We start from the raw sequence: 16,609 nt of genomic DNA, 5'->3' as shown, positions 1-16,609 counted from the left end.
GGTAGAGGGTAAGGTAGGGGAAAGGTGAGGGAATCATGGGGCAAGGGAACAGATAGCAACTTTAGCCAGTGCATCACCATGAAAAGGGAGATGTCAGGTTCCAATATCCGAGCATCTGAAAATCACAGGCAGGGATGTTTGGGCTTGCGGACTTCTCTCGTTTGTCTCTGAGCCAAACCTCAGGGAAGGATGGCCTCATGGGGAAATGTATCCCTGTCTCGTATCTAAAATTGTCCTCACTCTGTTCAGGAACTGCTAAGGGTTCTGGGCTCAGCCCCTGGCCAAAAAGACAGCTCCAACCCCAAGACTACCTAAAGTTAGGGCCAGCTAAAAGTTAAAGATTTGTTGGGGTACCTGGGGGGCCCCTAAATCTTGATTTTGGCTCAGGTCATGATCTCAAGCCCTGCCTCTGGCTCTGCACTCAGTGTGGCATCTGTTTGAGATTCCCCCGTACTTTTCCCCTCCCTATCTGCTCCTCCCCCTGCTTGTGCTACAAGCATGCATATGTATGTGCATGTGTGCACTCTCTCTCTCAAATAAATGGAATTTAAAAACCAAAACCTGTTGATGCCCAAGCAGCAGAGATGTCTGATCCTAAGTCTGAGACAAGAGGAATGGCACCACAGACTGCCTCTTTTTTGAGCTAACGGGCTAATTCCCAAAAGTACCAGGGCAAAAGTCCCAAGTGCCCCTTCTTCAGGCTCAAGCCAGGTTTGAGCACTGCAGAAGAGATATTTTTTCCCAAAATCTGAGGGCCTCTGTCGGTCTCCCAGGGATATGGAAACTTCATCAAAAAAATGTCCCCAACCCTAAACCCTTCTAGGATTACAGGTGACCTCACCTCAGGAACTGCAGAGGCTCTTAGCTGGGTACTCTGGTCCTAGAGTGAGGTTCTCAGAAAATGACTGTGCCCAGACCAGTAAGGTGCTGGGATATAAGAAGTGGGCTGAGGAACTATCTAGGTCAATCTAAAGACCCCTGTCCTCTTGCTTAGACACTGAAAGCCAAAATGAAGGAAGAGGGGGCTAGCCCAATGGAATAGGGATCAGGGTCCAGAATTGCTGGTCAGGGTCCAGAACCAGGACCAAAGGATGGGTCCCATGTCTCCTCTCCCCCAACCCTATCCTTTCGCTCCCAGACATGTCTCCTACACTATAGCTTCACATCCCATTCTTCCACCCAGCTTTGGAGGTCCCTTCATGCCCTAAACCAGCCCCTTTCTCCTCTAGGCTGGGCCCTTCTCACCTGGGATGATGGCTTCCTCCTCATTCTCATCCACCTCTGCCCAGGTGACATGCTGGGCTCGGCGCTGGGCCTGCAGGCGGCTGCCCAAATCCCTCCGGCGCCGGGGCCTGCCCCCAGTTCTCTGCTCCTCAGGCTCCAGGGGCTGAGGCTGGGCCACTGAGCCTGCTACTACCGGCAGCTCCTCATTGTGCAATGGCTCCTGGCCGGCTGTAGGGAAGAGAGAAACCACACAACTGTCTAGCAGTCCAACCCACCTGATGGCAGGAGACCAGCACCCTGGAAGCCTCACCCTCCACTCAACTTCCTCCAGTTTATGGCAGCCTAAAGCACAAAGCCCCAGTTTCTCAGATCATAAGGGCCTTTATAACCCAGACCCACACCTTGGTCCTTTGCAGCAGGATCACCTGTTCCCTCCTGCCTTTGTCAATACCTTTCCAGCCAGCTGGCCAGAAGACTACCACCCTGGAGGGGGAGATGAAGGCCAACTTCCTCCAGGAAGCTCACCCTGACTTCTCCAGACTACATCTGAATGCCTACTTCAAGACTGCATTTATTTCTTGCCTGCCTAACACCACCTGCCATAGTTTTATAAGGCATGCCACCCGGGAGCACACCTGGGGAATGAGGCCTCCCTTCCAGGAAGATTTCCTGGCTATCTGCCTTACTTCAGCTCTCTCCACCTGCCCGACCCCTGCCCTTGGAGCATATAAGTGCTCTCAAGTAGCCTGTGGGCCCAGAGAGGAGAAGAGACATATACACAAACCCACATACTGACAAGAAATGGGGGATGGAAGATGATATGCACATCTGTTCTATACCCTAGCAGATGACCTGAGCTCCTGGTCGGGGTGCAGGAGAGAGAAGGGTGCACAGGTGCTCTCTTTGAGGCGTAAAGAGAGAGATTCAGGGAGTTACAGCTCGTAGGTAGGCACAGTATACTCAAGGGCCCCCTTCTTGGCACCTGCTCTGGAGCCAGCCTGGGTGGGACGGAACAACCCTGCGGTCTCTCCTAGGGGCGCACAGGGGAGAGACCCAATGACGGATGGGGGAGCATGTTCACCAGGGGACCGGGCCCCTTTGAGTCTAGAGTGCCGGGGGGCGAGGACAGGGATTGAGTGAGACTATCTTTGAGACTGGGGGGGAAGGTGTAGGGGAGCTGCCATTCCGTCCGCGAGTAGAGTTGCTGCACTGCGGCTCACCACCGCGTCCGCGACGCGCAGGTATGCGCAGGCGTGCAACGGGCCTGCAACAGGACAAGAGCGACCGGCGCGGAGCACTCGTCAGTCCAGCCGGGCAGCCCAGCGCATGCGCAGGAACCGCGGTGCGACGGCCTACAAAGGCTCAGGAGGCCAGAGAACGCGGCCCCACCGGCCCTGGAGCGGCGGCTTCTCCTACCTGCTGTCGTCCGGCCCCGGCTGTGAGTCAGGAAAAAGATAAGGCCGACAAGCAGAGCCGCCGCCACCAGGTACACCACGGGGGCCACCATGACAGCAGCTTCCAGGCGGAACCGGCGCGTCCACCCGGAGGCCCCGGATCTCCCGGGCCCCGCCCAACGGCTGTATGGCCCCACCCGTTTCCAACTCTAAACTCCGCCCACCCGCCGGGGCCCCGCCCAGGCCGCGCTCTCCCTAGAGACGCCTCAATTTTTCACTGTAAAAGGAATTTGGGGGGCATATGAATACTCATAACTGGAAATGTTCTCAAACGATTTTGTGCTGTGCCACATTTATATGTGTTTTAAAAGCATTAAGCAATATCGCAAAGCGTTTATAGAAACATACATATGTAGAAAAAGTACAAAAAAATGCTAAGGAATGATACCAATTTCAAGATAGATGTTGGGAGGAGGGAAAACGATGGATGAGATTTGGGGCAGAGCTTTGCCTATATCTGTGACATATGATTTCGTAAAAAGAAGAGAGGGGAGGAGAAGAGAACAAATCTTATATTTAAATGAGTTGTGATATTATTTTTGTACCCACACCTGCAACTTTATACCCATTTTAGTATAAAATTAGCTTTATTAGACTACTACGAGAATTTGTGACCCAGTTTTCCATAGTGAGCACTCAAAATTTAAGTACCCGTGGAATTTAATTTCCCTTTAATTCTTAAGAATTATTTAGAAAGGGTCTCCTGGGTAGCTCAGTTGGCTAAGCGTTTGCCTGCAGCTGGGGTCATGATCACAGGGTCCTGCCCGGTTCCCTGCTCAGTGGGGAGCCTGCTTCTCCCTCTCCCTCAGCCGTTCCCCTTGTCCATGCTCTCTAATAAATAAATAAAATCTTAAAAAAAGAATTATTTAGAAACTAGGTAGTAATTATACCTCAATAAAATTGCAGAAAAAACCTGGGGACAGTATGTAAACTCAAGATTTTTGAAAAAGTAAAAATCTACTGCGGATTTGCTGTAACAGTAGTATGAAGCTCTTTGAGTGTGTGATAATACAAAGATCCAAGGAACAATGGTATGAAGTGTAAGATTTGAAAAAAGATGGCACCATGTGAACATTTTAACATTTGTTAAGCTGGAATAGTGGAACTTATGCATCTATTTTATTATTTCCTGTAACTCTGGAATATTTCATAATTTACATTTTTAAATTTTAAGCAAGCAAATAGGCCAGAATAGGTGAAATAAAAATAGCAAATGTTGAAAATTATTAAAGTTGGGTAATGGGTATGTTTCCTCATTCTACTGCTCTTTTCTATTTTTTGTAAAGTTTGACATTTTTGTTTAAGTTTGAAATTTCCCATAATAAAATTTTTATTATAAAACTAAAAATTAGGGGCACCAGGTGGCTCAGTTGGTTAAGCATCTGCCTTTGGCTCAGGTCATGATCCTAGGGTCCTGGCACAGAGCTCCACATTGGGCTCCCTGCTCCGTGGGGAATATACTTCTCCTTCTCCCTCTGCTGCTCCCTTCCACTGCGCCCCCTTCTTGTGCACACATGCGTGCACACTGTCTCTCAAATAAATAAAATCTTTTAAAAAACCTAAAAATTTTGGGGCACCTGGCTGGCTTAGTTGGAAGGGCATGTGACTCAAACTCACCATCTCAGGGTCGTGGCTTTGAGCCCCACAATGGGTATAGTGATTTCTAAAAAGCAAACTTTTTAAAAAAAAACTAAAAAGTAAGACTTTATACATTTTTGTGTGTAATTTGCACATGCACAGAAAGTTTCTGGGAGGTCAAAACAACAAACTGTCAATAGAGATAACTCTTCCTTGCTGCCTCAAACAGATAACCATTTTTACAGTTTTCATTTAGAGTTCTCAGGTTCTCAGAGTCCTGGACCCCAAGCATATTATTTAAGGTTTGTGGAGGGGGAGGAAGATGGCTGGGAGAACAACAGTGAAATAGCTGCTGCCCTGGTCCAGAGGAACCAAACAGGGCTGGGTTCAGACAGTTGTAGTGGGGATGGAGAGAAGGGACTGATCAGGGAACTCTTTTAGAGGTAGAATTCAGGATGCAAAGATCTGGCTAAGGGAAGGCATGATAGATGTGAGAGGCTGTAGGGATGAGGGAATGGAATTGAAATACTGAAGTCCCAAGCTTGGGAGATGTTGAGAAGAAGCTTTAGGCTATGCCAAATTTAAATTCAAAGGCAAGTAGTTGGATCTGAAAAAAACAAAAAATAAGCTCAAATTTACAGAGAGCAGATCTGTAGTTGGGTTAGGGGATAGTGGGTGAAGGGGGCTGAAAGGTATAAACTTCGTTATAAAATAATCCTGGAGATGTACAGCATGGTAAGTAATATGCTGACTACAGTTAACAATACTGTACTGCATATTTGAAAGTTGCTGAGAGTAAAGTCTAAAGGTTCTCCTCACAAGAAAAAAGAAAAATATATATATATATATATTTAACTATGGAAGGTGATCCATGTTAACCAGACTCACTGAGGTGAATGTTCCCAAATGTATACAAATATCAAATCATTAGTTGTACACCTGAAACTAACATACTGTGACATGTTAATTATGCCTTAATTTAAAACAAGTTCTTTTTTAAATCCACAGTCAAGGTCATCAGAGCTGGCTGGCAAGGAAGAGAGGGTGGGTCTGGAGGTGAGGTGAGGCGAGGTTTGCTGCCCTTGCCCAGAAGAAAAGCGCTCTCAGAGGCAGATTTGGAGGCGCTCGCGGAGACGATGAACCGTCCCGAGCACAGGACTGCAACTCATTACCGTGCAGGTTCTTTGCCTCCCTCCGTGCCCCCTTCCCACAGAGGAGAGAAAGCAGGGGTGGGGCCGAGGGCTGCAACGGTCCCTTCTCCTCTTCGAAGAGAGCGCCCCTTAGCCGGGGTCGGGGGAGGGGGGGGCTGATCTCAACGCAGTCGACTGCCAGTCCCGGGAAGACCCAGCAATTCTGGTCGCAGACGGGCCTCGCCATTTCCCTCCCTTGTAGCGCCCGGCGCCCCAGGCCGCTCGTCCGGAAAAGGGGCGCTCTGTTCTCCAGGATTTGAGCAAGGAAGCCGGACGCCCGGGACAGCCTCTTCTCCCGAAGGCAGCGAGGCTGAGGGTAACACGAGAGGCGTTCGGTGGGAGCCCCGGCTCGAGTGTGCGCCGCCGGCCTCCGCGCCAGCCGGAAGTGCCTCCCCCTCGAAGCAAAGGACTTCCGTTGGGTCTGCAGGGTAGTCGGAGTCAGCATGGCGGTCTCCTTGGCCGGGAAAAAAATCGTGTTTGTCACGGGGAACGCCAAGAAGCTGGAGGAGGTGCTGGGAGGGCGCGGGAGCCCGGCCAGTGGGCGGCTGGGGGGGGGGGGAGCGCGGGGTAGGGCCCGCGGGGGATCGGGCGGAGAAGCGGCCTCCGGGCGGAGGGGGCTGGAGAGGCCGACCCGGGCGTGTGGATTGGGTTGGGCCGCGCTGAGTGAAACGACCGTGGGTGCGGAATGGGGCTGGCCGGTGGTTGGCCTTAATAGAATTCGGGCGTTGACAGAACCAGGCTCGCGAGCTCGGGAGCTGCGGGAGCCAAAGGAGTGCGGGATCCTTAGTACCTCATCTATTGGGTTACACCCCAAACCGGGACTCTTGACACCCCTTTCGAGCTGATCCAGACCCCGCTGCCGACCTAGGAGGGGCAGGGGCCAGGCAGAGCGTGGGGCAGGCAAGCAAACAGCCCTCCACGCCCCACGGGGAAATGGGGATGATTTGGAAGGTCGGTTTCACACAACGCAATGGGGAGGAGAAGTGAAGAAGACTTTAGATCCAAAGTTCCTGCCTCTGGGAATTTGTGGCTAGTTGTGAGAGTTCTGCAGGTGGATGGATAGCCTTTGGCTGCAAATAATAGAGACACACAGGGAGCTCATGTCAACCACCAGGAGGCTCTTCTGGGAATACAATGTTACGATATCTCACAAGACTTGAGGAGTCTCCTGAGGGCCTGTCTTGTCCTCGTAGTTCCCCGTGGATGCCCATCCCTTTCCTAGGAAACGTTTTTCTGCTTATTTCGCTTCTGGTGGAGGGAGCAGTGAGCCTTCTGACATACATTAGCTCTCATTAGCCTTGGGTCAAAGATTTGCCCCCTGCTCAGTTAGCCATGGCCAAGGAGGTGGGTCATGGTACAGAATCAGGGTGACATCCACTAGATATGTTGAGGCTTAGAGGTGGGACCCAGTCATTAGGGGACGACTCTTCATTGTCCACAGCATAGGAAATGATGCACTTCTGTGCTAGTACAGGGTGTCCTCAAGAGCAAGAGCCCTGTGCTGATAAAAAGTTTGGGATCCTAAGGCCAGGCCAGTCAAACAGACAAGTAGTGCCACCCTGGGGAATAGTGGGTGCCAGCTCCCAAGCCCATCTCTGTCTCTGGTTGAGAATGTGACTGCCTACGTTTTAAGAAGAGGCTAGAATGGCGAGAGGAGGCGCACTGGAGAAGATGGACTTGAAGTTGGCTTAGGACAGGGTGTCTTTTTTTAATTTTTTTTCCCCTTTTCTTTTCTCCCCCACCCTCGGAACAGGGTGTCTTAACTCTTCATCCCATAGCACTCCCCTGGCAGGCTGATGAGGCCTATGGACCATTTTTCAAGAAAAGATTTTTAAATGTACAAAGTAAAATACATAGGATCACAAAGGAAATTGATTCTGTCAGAGTTTAATTCTCAGTATCAATATTTGTGATTTGTGATTAGCATACATTCTTTAATGCATTAAATAATTCAGTCTACCTGTGTGTAGTTACCATAATTTTCAAATAGGATTGTAAATATTTTGAGATCTCTGCTACAGCTCTAATGGGATATGACAACATCTGTGATTTTAATAGGTTTAGAGGTCATAGGAACTGCTGATGCTATTTTGGTTTTCTATATTTACAATTGAAAGAGATGCTAAATTTTAGCTAGGGGTTAGTGAAAATAAAGGCATCCCCCCCACCCCCATCCTGGTTCACAGGCCTCTTGAATTCTGGGTAACCCCTGATGGAGGATTGCCAGAATAGGAGGTTACATAGAGTTTTAGGGAGCAGGGAGAAGGGAAGAGGGCATTCTGGGTGGGGGGGATAGCATCAACAGAGAGACCTGAAGTAGGAGGGGTAGGAGACTGAGGGGATGGGGGAGCTGACCTGCTGGGAGTGGGACCCTGAAGTCTGGAGTGAGGCTCATGGGCCTGACTTACTAAGCTTTAGGGGGCTGGCAGAAGAGTTACCCGAAGAGAAAGGTGGGTGACAGCTTCTGTAGTAACCGGGAGTTTTTAACAAATGGTGATAAATATTCTTTGATTTTGAAACAGGTCATTCAGATTCTGGGCGATAAGTCTCCATGCACTTTGGTGGCACAGAAAATTGACCGTATGTCTGTTTCGTTTTATTTTTTGAAAGATGGCTTGATTTTCCCTGTCTCCCTGTGACCTGTCTCTCTTTTTATGTATCTGTTTCTCCAATAAGTGCCGGAGTACCAGGGAGAGCCTGATGAGATTTCCATACAGAAGTGTCAGGAGGCAGCTCGCCAGGTGCTTGCCCCCCACGTGTCCCAAACTTGCTTCTCTGGTCCTGGGGGCTCCTGGGGGCTGTGCCTGCTGGGCTGAGGGAGAGAATAATAGGGTGGGCACAGCTGGTCATAACTTCAAGGACTTACCCAGGCCTAGCTAGACTGGGTAAGTTCATGTTAGTCCAGGAATACTACCTTTCTTTCTCAGCCTTTACTGCATAAACCAATACACACATAGGCACGCACACGCATACACATATGCACACACTTGTCTCCGATTTTCAAATGCCTACATTACATTGCCTGCTTTTTCTCCCCCCAAATATCTCCCCCTGCACTCACACATCTCTGTGGAATTGGAAAAGAACACTTTCTGGAGAGTCAGGCTGTCTGAGTGCGAATCGCACTTCTCTGGTTGCTGTGCCTGGAGTAAGCTTTACAACCTGCCAAATTTTTGGTATTCCTATCTCTCAAATGAAGATAAGAGATTAGCCAGGGGCTGTTTCCTATAGCTGTTAACTGCTGCAGCTGTAGATCCCAACTAGCTGAGGGCCTGGCTTCAGCCTGGGTAGCCTGGGAATTGGGGTTAGGGACAGGGTCTACTCCTGGTCACAGGTCTCGGGGCTTTGATTCCTTGTCTTGCAGGTACAGGGGCCTGTACTGGTGGAGGACACCTGTCTGTGCTTCAATGCCCTCGGGGGCCTCCCTGGCCCCTACATGTGAGTGCTCCCCCACCCCTTTGCGGGGCCCTGGCCACAGAATCACCTGAAATTCAAAATGATTGGTTACCTGATATTGTGGGTCATTCACTATCTTGGTGTCAATCCCAATATTTCACATTGTCCTGAGGAAGGATTAGGGATGGGGGAGAGGCATACCTTTCTTTCTTTTGTGAAGGGTGAGAATGTGGTTGTGTAAGAGGAGATGGGCCAGGGGAACCCCACCTGCTGGAGAGGTACATTCGTGGCAGATCAATTTCAGGAAAAAGGAAATAAGGAAGGTGAGATCTGAAAATGGATTTCCTTAAAACTATTCAGTGCCCTGGACACCCTCAGATGGCCTTTGTGTATCTCCAGGGTACATGTACCCCACTTTGAATGCTCCTTGGAGGGGCTGGAGGGCATATGGACAGAGCTGCTTCTGCTGGGTGTCGGATCTGTTTTTCTTGAACTTCTGGATTGCCAATATGTTTCCTAAGGCATCAGCACCCATATATGTTGCTCCATATCCTCACCAGCACTGAATATTAGGACTTTAATGTTTTGCAATGTAGGGAATGTGAAGTGTTACCGCATTTGGATTGAATTTGCATTTTCCTTTTTTTTTTCTAAGATTTTTTTTTTTTTAATGTATTTGAGAGAGCTAGAGCACACGCGGTGGGGTAGGGGGTGGGCAAAGGGAGAGGGAGAAGCAGACTTTCTGCTGAGCAAGAAGTGATGTGGGGCTTGATCCCAGGACCCTGAGACCATGATCTGAGCGGAAGGTAGCTGCTTAACTGATTGAGCCACCCAGGCATCCCTGAATTTGCATTTTTCTAATTACCAATGAGGTTGAGGCCTTCCCCGTAGGTTTTATTGATGCTTCTGTGCGCTGCCTGTTTACCTCCATCCTTCCTATTGGATTAGTCTTCTTCATTTTGAGTCAAGACATTATTTATCATGCCCCCTGCCTGTCTTGGGGGCTCTAATCCTGTGGGTGGGGTAAGAAGGGTGGGAAGGGCACAGCCCAGAGAAGATGTTAGGAAGATCCTTCTGTACCTGGTGTCTGACTCATCTTCATTTCTCTTGCAGAAAATGGTTTCTGGAGAAGTTAAAGCCTGAAGGTATTAATCTGTTTTATCTCTTAATCTGTTGGGAATTGAAAATCTGGAGGTGGTCCAGGGGAAGGGTTCCAGCTAAGTAATCAGGAGTCTCCCCACCATGGAGCCCTTGTTCACCTCAGTTTTTCCAGTCTGGAACCTGTGGCTTGGACTTTCCCTGCACATCCGGCCCCAGGGAGTGCTGAGATGCGGGAAGAGTGGATGGGAAGGGTGGAAGGGACTGTGAGATTGAGAGACACGGGGGCTGCCATTGATTCCGGCTGAGAGGTTTGGCCCAACTGACTCCTGGCCTGTTCCTGCCTCAGCCAGGGCCTGGCCTGGAGGCTTGGGGGACCGGCTGCCTCTCTTGCGGCGCTGGCAGTGCATACCCTATCACACTTGTGGGCCAGAATGTCCCCTCCTTAGGTCCTTCTATGAACACTTCCAATTATGGAGCATCTCAGACATGTACAGTAGTAGAATAAAATAACGAGCTCCATGTCCCCATCATCCAATTTCCAGGGTATTAACCTGGATAAGGTATAAACCTATGTGATGACATGTATAAGCTCCCCCAAATCTGGTGGCTCCCCCTCCAGGGCCTCAGGGCTGGGGAGTGAGGCTGGGAACTGAGCTGCGCAGAGATCACTGCACTCCCCCTTCCCTCCCACCGCAGGTCTCTACCAGCTCCTGGCTGGTTTCGATGACAAGTCTGCCTATGCACTCTGCACTTTCGCACTCAGCACTGGGGACCCCAGCGAGCCAGTTCGCCTGTTCAGGGGCAGAACCTCGGTGCGTATTCACGCTACTTTCCCCGTGGGCCGCCAGAGGGCGCTGTAGCTTGAGCCAATGGCCCAGAGTCTAAGGCAGGAGGGTGGTGGGAAGGGCTCATGGCCAGTTAAGTTCCCACAGCTTTGCCCAGACATGCCTCTGGGTCTCACAACTAGGAGTGCTGTCAATCGTGAAATCTCTTTGACCTTTGAGGCTCGTGTTTTAGGGATACACAGGGGCTCATGGCCTTTGAGGCCTGCACGGAGTCCCCTCCTAAGAAGCAGAATGCGGAGGTGACGTGGACAGCCCAGATTTCTTCCAGCTCTGTCCCTTTCCAAGTGCTGAGGCTATGGCTTCCCTTGAACATCTCACATCCTTTCCAACTTCACATGTTCCTGTAAAATCTTACTTTTCCCCAGCTGCCCTTCAGCACAGCCACGCCAGCCTATCAGACCCTTGGGTTTAGCTGCTTCTTACAGGGTACAGACCACCCTCGGAGCTGACCTGCTCCCCCACCAGCGCAGCCATTCCCTTCTTGTGTCGGGACGGTGCCTTCTGGCCCATCACTCCTCTGCCAATGCCTTCTGCTCGTGATAAAATCCAGAGTAGCCCACAGAGCCCTTCCCCAGAGGCTCCTTTGGGGGATGCCCACAGACATTTCGTGATGCCCTGCCTTGTTAATTTTTTTTTAATAGTGGTTTAAAAAAACCATAAAAATTACCATCTCCACCGTTTTTAGGTATTTGGTACAGTGGTATTAACTCTGTGCATTGCTGTGCCATAGATCTTGAACTTCTCATCCTGCAAAACTGAAACTATACTCATTGAACAAACCCCCCCCCCCTCCCCCCCCCCCCCCACCCCCCCTGCCACCGCTGTTCCCCCCTTGTTTCTAAGAGTTTGGCAACTTCAGACCCGTTATGTAAGTGGAATCCTGCATACAGTGTTTATCTTTTTGTGGCTGGCTTATTTCTTAGCATAATGCCCTCCAAGGATCATTTGTGTGGTGGCAAGTGACAGAATTCCTCCTTTATTTATTTAACATATAATGTATTATTTGCCCCAGGGGTACAGGTCTGAATTGTCAGGCTTACGCATTCACAGCACTCACCATAGCACATACTCTCCCCAATGTCCATCACCCAGCTACCCTATCCCTCCCCGCCCACACCCCCCAACAACCCTCAGTTTGTTTTGTGAGATTAAGAGTCTCCTATGATTTGTCTCCCTCGAACCCATCTTGTTTCATTTTTCCTCCCCTACCCCCTAAACCCCCCCACCCTGCCTCTCATATTCTTCATATCAGAGAGAACTCCTCCTTTTTACTATGGCTGAATAATATCCATTGTGGGTATTTGCACATTTGTTTTGTCCATTTATCTGTCGATGGGCACTTAAGATTTCTTCCACGTTTGGCTGCTATGAATAATGTTGCTACAAACACAGATGTTCCAATATCTGTTGAGATCTTGTGTTTGGTTCTTTGGGATATTTATGCAGAACCAGGATGGCTGGATTATAATTGCCAGGTTACATTTTTTTTTTTTTAAGATTTTATTTATTTATTTGACAGACAGAGATCACAAGTAGGCAGAGAGGCAGGCAGAGAGAGAGAGAAAGGAGGAAGCAGGCTCCCTGCCGAGCAGAGAGCCTGATGCGGGACTCGATCCCAGGACCCTGAGATCATGACCTGAGCCGAAGGCAGCGGCTTAAACCACTGAGCCACCCAGGCGCCCCTCCCAGGTTACATTTTTAAAAATTAATTCTAGTTGTCTGCCCCTGTCACAGAAGTGTTCTCTAAAAAATCAGAATTGTGAACAAGCATAATCCCTGCTGATGGGGCACAGTCACTGGGGTGACCCATAATTGGGGTCCCCGCTATTCCCCATCGTCTCCCCCACTTCAAGCACCTTGTTGCTTGCCAGCCTCTATGTTAACCTGCGGTGGCTTTGTTTCTTCTTGTTTCGTTCTCACTCAAACTTTCCAGACCCAGTCATGTTGTCCTTTCAACAACGCATATGCCGAGCCCATCCCCATCTTGGGTCCCAACACCAGCTGTGTCCCCCACCTGGAATGTTTTTGCCCATCACTTTACATGGCCACATTGTCTGCTCCCTGAGCTCCCCATCTAGGCCCCTCCATCCTGTTATCCTTGAGCCCAGCTCCCTGTTTGTTCCTTCTAAGGCACTTTGCATTTTGTAATCATTCATTTGTTTACTGGTGTAAAGCCTGTTTTGCTTAAGACATCCATTTGAGGAGGGCAAGGCTGGGTCTGCTATGGCTCCAGGGCTGAAAACACTACCGGCCCCACTGTAAATGTTCAAAAACCATTTGTGCAAGGTTCACAGTGGCTCAGGAATGGGTCTTGGTCCCGTAGCTCCCCACCAGCACTGATGGAATCTGCCTTCGTTCTGAAAAACTTAGCCATTATGTGGCTAATCTCCATTTTCTACCATTTTCCTCATATTTTTTTATTTCTCAAGAGATTTTATTATTTATTTGAGAGAGAGCAGCTGCACAGGAGCAGAGGGAGAGGGAAAAGCAGACTCCCTGTTGAGACATGGGGCTCAAGCTGCGACCCCGGGATCATGACCTGAGCTGAAGGCAGATGCTTAACCAGCTGAGCCACCCAGGCCCCACTCCCTTGTATTTTTTAATTTACTAATTTTTAATCCTCATGGCAACATGACATGGTGCTGAATTAAATCGATTCTCTTTGTAACATTTTTCTATTGGAATTTGCCTATTGTAGTCAAGAGTTACTGAGCTCATTTATGTATTGAACAATGTGCAAAGTAATTTCTGTTTCTTCATTCAATTGTTAGAGCCTCCTTTGTAGTTTGAGAAATGCAGCCATTTATTTCACTTAACATAATAAAAATGAGTAGCAGTCCTAGGGCTTGTCTGCCTAGTCCAGGATCTCATACCTTCCTATTCAGAGAAAATGTTTTCTGTCAGTTTTTCCATTGACTCTCTTCAGTGAGGTCACAGTTTGTCAGAGCTGTAGAGAGAGGGAGAGTGGCCCCAAAGGTATCAGTGGGCTGATAAGGTTTGTGGTTCCTGTGTGTGTGTGTGAAGGGAGAGTGGTCCTATATGTATTTATGGGATTCATAATACAAATTATGTATTCAGCAAACATTGGCAGGTACCACAGACTTCTCGAAGCCATATTTTTTTTTAATAAGTACTTAAAAAAAAAAAGATTTTATTTATTTAACAGAGAGAGAGAGAGAGATCATAAGTAGGCAGAGAGGCAGGCAGAGAGAGAGGGGGAAACAGGCTCCCTGCTGAGCAGAGAGCCCAACACGGGGTCAATCCCAGGACCCTGAGACCATGACCTGAGCTGAAGGCAGAGGCTTAACCCACTGAGCCACCGAGGTGCCCTAAAGCCAATTATTTTGAATAAATGGGACTTAACCAAATACATAAACTAGTTAGACTCAAACTGGCTACCCTTCCCTTGCTAGGGCATCTCCTCTGTGCCCAGTGATACACCTATCCCCTCTTTTCCCTGGCAGGGCCAGATCGTGGCGCCCCGAGGCTGCCGAGACTTTGGCTGGGATCCCTGCTTTCAGCCTGATGGATATGAGCAGACGTAAGGAGCCTTATTTCCTTCCAGGGATGTAGGGTTGGAATGGCCACAGTCCGGGTTGGGCCGGCACCCTGCCCCAGTGCAGGCATGCAGACATGGGCGGGCCGGCTCTCAGCTGCTGCTCCAGCTGAAGGCAGTTCTGCTGGGGTGGATGCGAGGAATCTGAGTGGGCCGATCTCCAGGGTAGGAGGCAGCCAGGCGGCGCCGGGAGTTCTGGGCCCTCGGGCTGCAGCTCCCCGCAGAGCAGCTGTGTGACTTGAGTGCCTTCCCCCTCACCCTTGGCTTGTCCTATATGAAGCTGACAGTTTGGTGGGATCATCTGACTTCCCCATGGAATTTGGAAAAATGTTAATATTTCCAGCCTTTGGGGTGGCATGAAACCCCCACAGCACCAAGTGTTCTCATCAATTGCCCCTGACCCCTCATGCCCCCCACCATTTGCAGTGGACATGTTTACTGTTATTGGAATCAAGTGTGCTAGGCTAGAGGGGCCCTTAAAGGAGGGTGGCCTGAAGCCTCCCAGTAGCCAGAAAGGGCTGAGGATGATATGAAACAGCACCATCCAAGAATGCAAGATAGAGAAATGATCTTTCTCCACTGTTCAAGCCAACTTGTGGCTATCCAGTATGACTTCGGGACTGAAAATAGTCTTAGTTGATGACAGTTAATTTCCATGTACATGGCCACTTGCGGCTAGTGGCCACAGCATGGACATCACGGATCTGCAACACCCAGGTGGGGTGTGGGTCCTCACTGGAGCCCTAACACGGAGGAGAGGCCACTAGCCAGCTGTCCCATGCCACCCCCACAGTACAAGAGAGGAGACTCTCGAGTTTGCTCTGTCAGGCCTCACTGCTTCCTGTCAACAGATGACAAAGCTGATCAAACACGCAGCTCATCCCCCTGTCTCCGGCTTCCCCTAGCGACTTTTGGACACACTCGGGCAAGTCTGACATCCTTCCACATTCGTTAATATGGGTTTCCATTTCCAGGGGAATTTAAAACTCTCCGGTTTTTTTAAAAATTAACTCTGGCTGCTGGGAGCTGGTGGCTCCATCACCCTTTCCTGGCGACTCCTTGATCTCTGGGCTCCAGGATGGGTGAGGGATGCATACCCCCAAATCTGGGCTCCTCTGAGCTGCTGTTGTCACCCCTTAGGTATGCAGAGATACCCAAAGCTGAGAAGAACACCATCTCCCATCGCTTCCGGGCCTTGCTTGAGCTGCAGAAATACCTTGGCAGCCTCGATGCCCCAGTAGTTGGTGATGATCGCCCTGGCCGGGGAACTGGGGAAGGCTAGCCTGCCGCCTCCAAGCCATCAGACAGGCAGTCCTCCAAGTACTGCCTTCCTGGTCTCTACTTTCTAGAGGGGGGTTAGACAGCCTCGCCAGCCCTGTTTGGAGGAGCAGCTGGCTCTGCTTGGAGGAACTTGGGGCCCTTGGGGATTCAGTGGTCCCTCCTACAGCCTCCTGGCCTGGGATCCTGAAAGGACTTGGATGTTAAAACTGGCCATGGTGGGTCCGAGGGCTTGGGCAGAAACAAATCGCCCTCGACATTTTTGAAGTGGCAGAAATAAAAATACTGGAAGGCACTTGCCCCCAGAATAAACTGGATATATCCGCTTTGAAACCTACCCCGGGCAGTTGTCTGTCCCCTGAATCTCTTTTGGCAGGAGCAGGAGACCTCGAAGCTCGGGGGGCGAGGGTGGGACGAGGGTAGCAGCTATAGGTGTTCATGTGACCGTGCTCACTGGAGTATCACATCTTTCCTCTCATTCTCCAAGTCTCAGCTTGTGAGCGGACCTTGTCCATGCTCATGACCTTGACCTTGTCCTTGACCCATGCTGCCCACCACCCAGGGAGGGAGGCCACCCCCCAGCTGCCCTCCACGGTGTTTGCCAGGTTGGGGGGTGGGCAGTGCAGATGTTGAGTGCTTCAGCTGTATTTCAGTGTAACATCAGAGCAACTAAAGTGTTGAGGTGGGGTTTTGTTTTGGGGCTTTTTTTTTTTTTTTATTTTTTTTTTGTTTGTAAAGATTTTATGTATTTTTTGACAGAGAGAAATCACAAGTAGATGGAGAGGCAGGCAGAGAGAGAGAGGGAAGCAGGCTCCCTGCTGAGCAGAGAGCCCGACGCGGGACTCGATCCCAGGACTCTGAGATCATGACCTGAGCCGAAGGCAGCGGCTTAACCCACTGAGCCACCCAGGCGCCCGGGGTTTTTCTTTTTTTTTTTTTGAGAGACAGAAAGAATCTCAAGCAGGTGCCACACCCAATTCTGTGCTG

General features: G+C 49.9%; 2 protein-coding genes across 2 annotated transcripts in view; one reads left to right on the top strand and one right to left on the bottom strand.

Annotated features, from left to right (window-relative positions):
- The window catches only part of DDRGK1 (DDRGK domain containing 1), a 9,721-nt gene extending 6,916 nt beyond the window's left edge, over positions 1–2,805 (bottom strand). The window contains exons 1-2 of the mRNA XM_059386587.1: positions 2,641–2,805; positions 1,237–1,452 (exon numbers count right to left, since the gene is read on the bottom strand). Coding sequence (XP_059242570.1) covers positions 1,237–1,452; positions 2,641–2,731 — 307 coding nt within the window. The 5' untranslated portion in view covers positions 2,732–2,805. The remainder of the gene's footprint in view (positions 1–1,236; positions 1,453–2,640) is intronic.
- A 2,775-nt stretch (positions 2,806–5,580) lies between these two features.
- On the top strand, positions 5,581–15,959 carry ITPA (inosine triphosphatase). Its single transcript, XM_059386502.1, has 8 exons — positions 5,581–5,955; positions 7,969–8,026; positions 8,123–8,187; positions 8,811–8,884; positions 9,956–9,987; positions 10,640–10,755; positions 14,253–14,329; positions 15,485–15,959. The coding sequence occupies exons 1-8, from the start codon at positions 5,890–5,892 to the stop codon at positions 15,624–15,626; spliced, it is 630 nt and encodes a 209-aa protein (XP_059242485.1). The 5' UTR covers positions 5,581–5,889; the 3' UTR covers positions 15,627–15,959.
- Positions 15,960–16,609: the final 650 nt, after the last annotated feature.

Source organism: Mustela nigripes, unplaced genomic scaffold (assembly GCF_022355385.1).
Source record: "Mustela nigripes isolate SB6536 unplaced genomic scaffold, MUSNIG.SB6536 HiC_scaffold_75, whole genome shotgun sequence".
NCBI classification, from domain to species: domain Eukaryota; kingdom Metazoa; phylum Chordata; class Mammalia; order Carnivora; family Mustelidae; genus Mustela; species Mustela nigripes.
The sequence above is the reverse complement of the archived record's forward strand: the minus strand, read 5'-3'. Positions and strand labels throughout refer to the sequence as shown.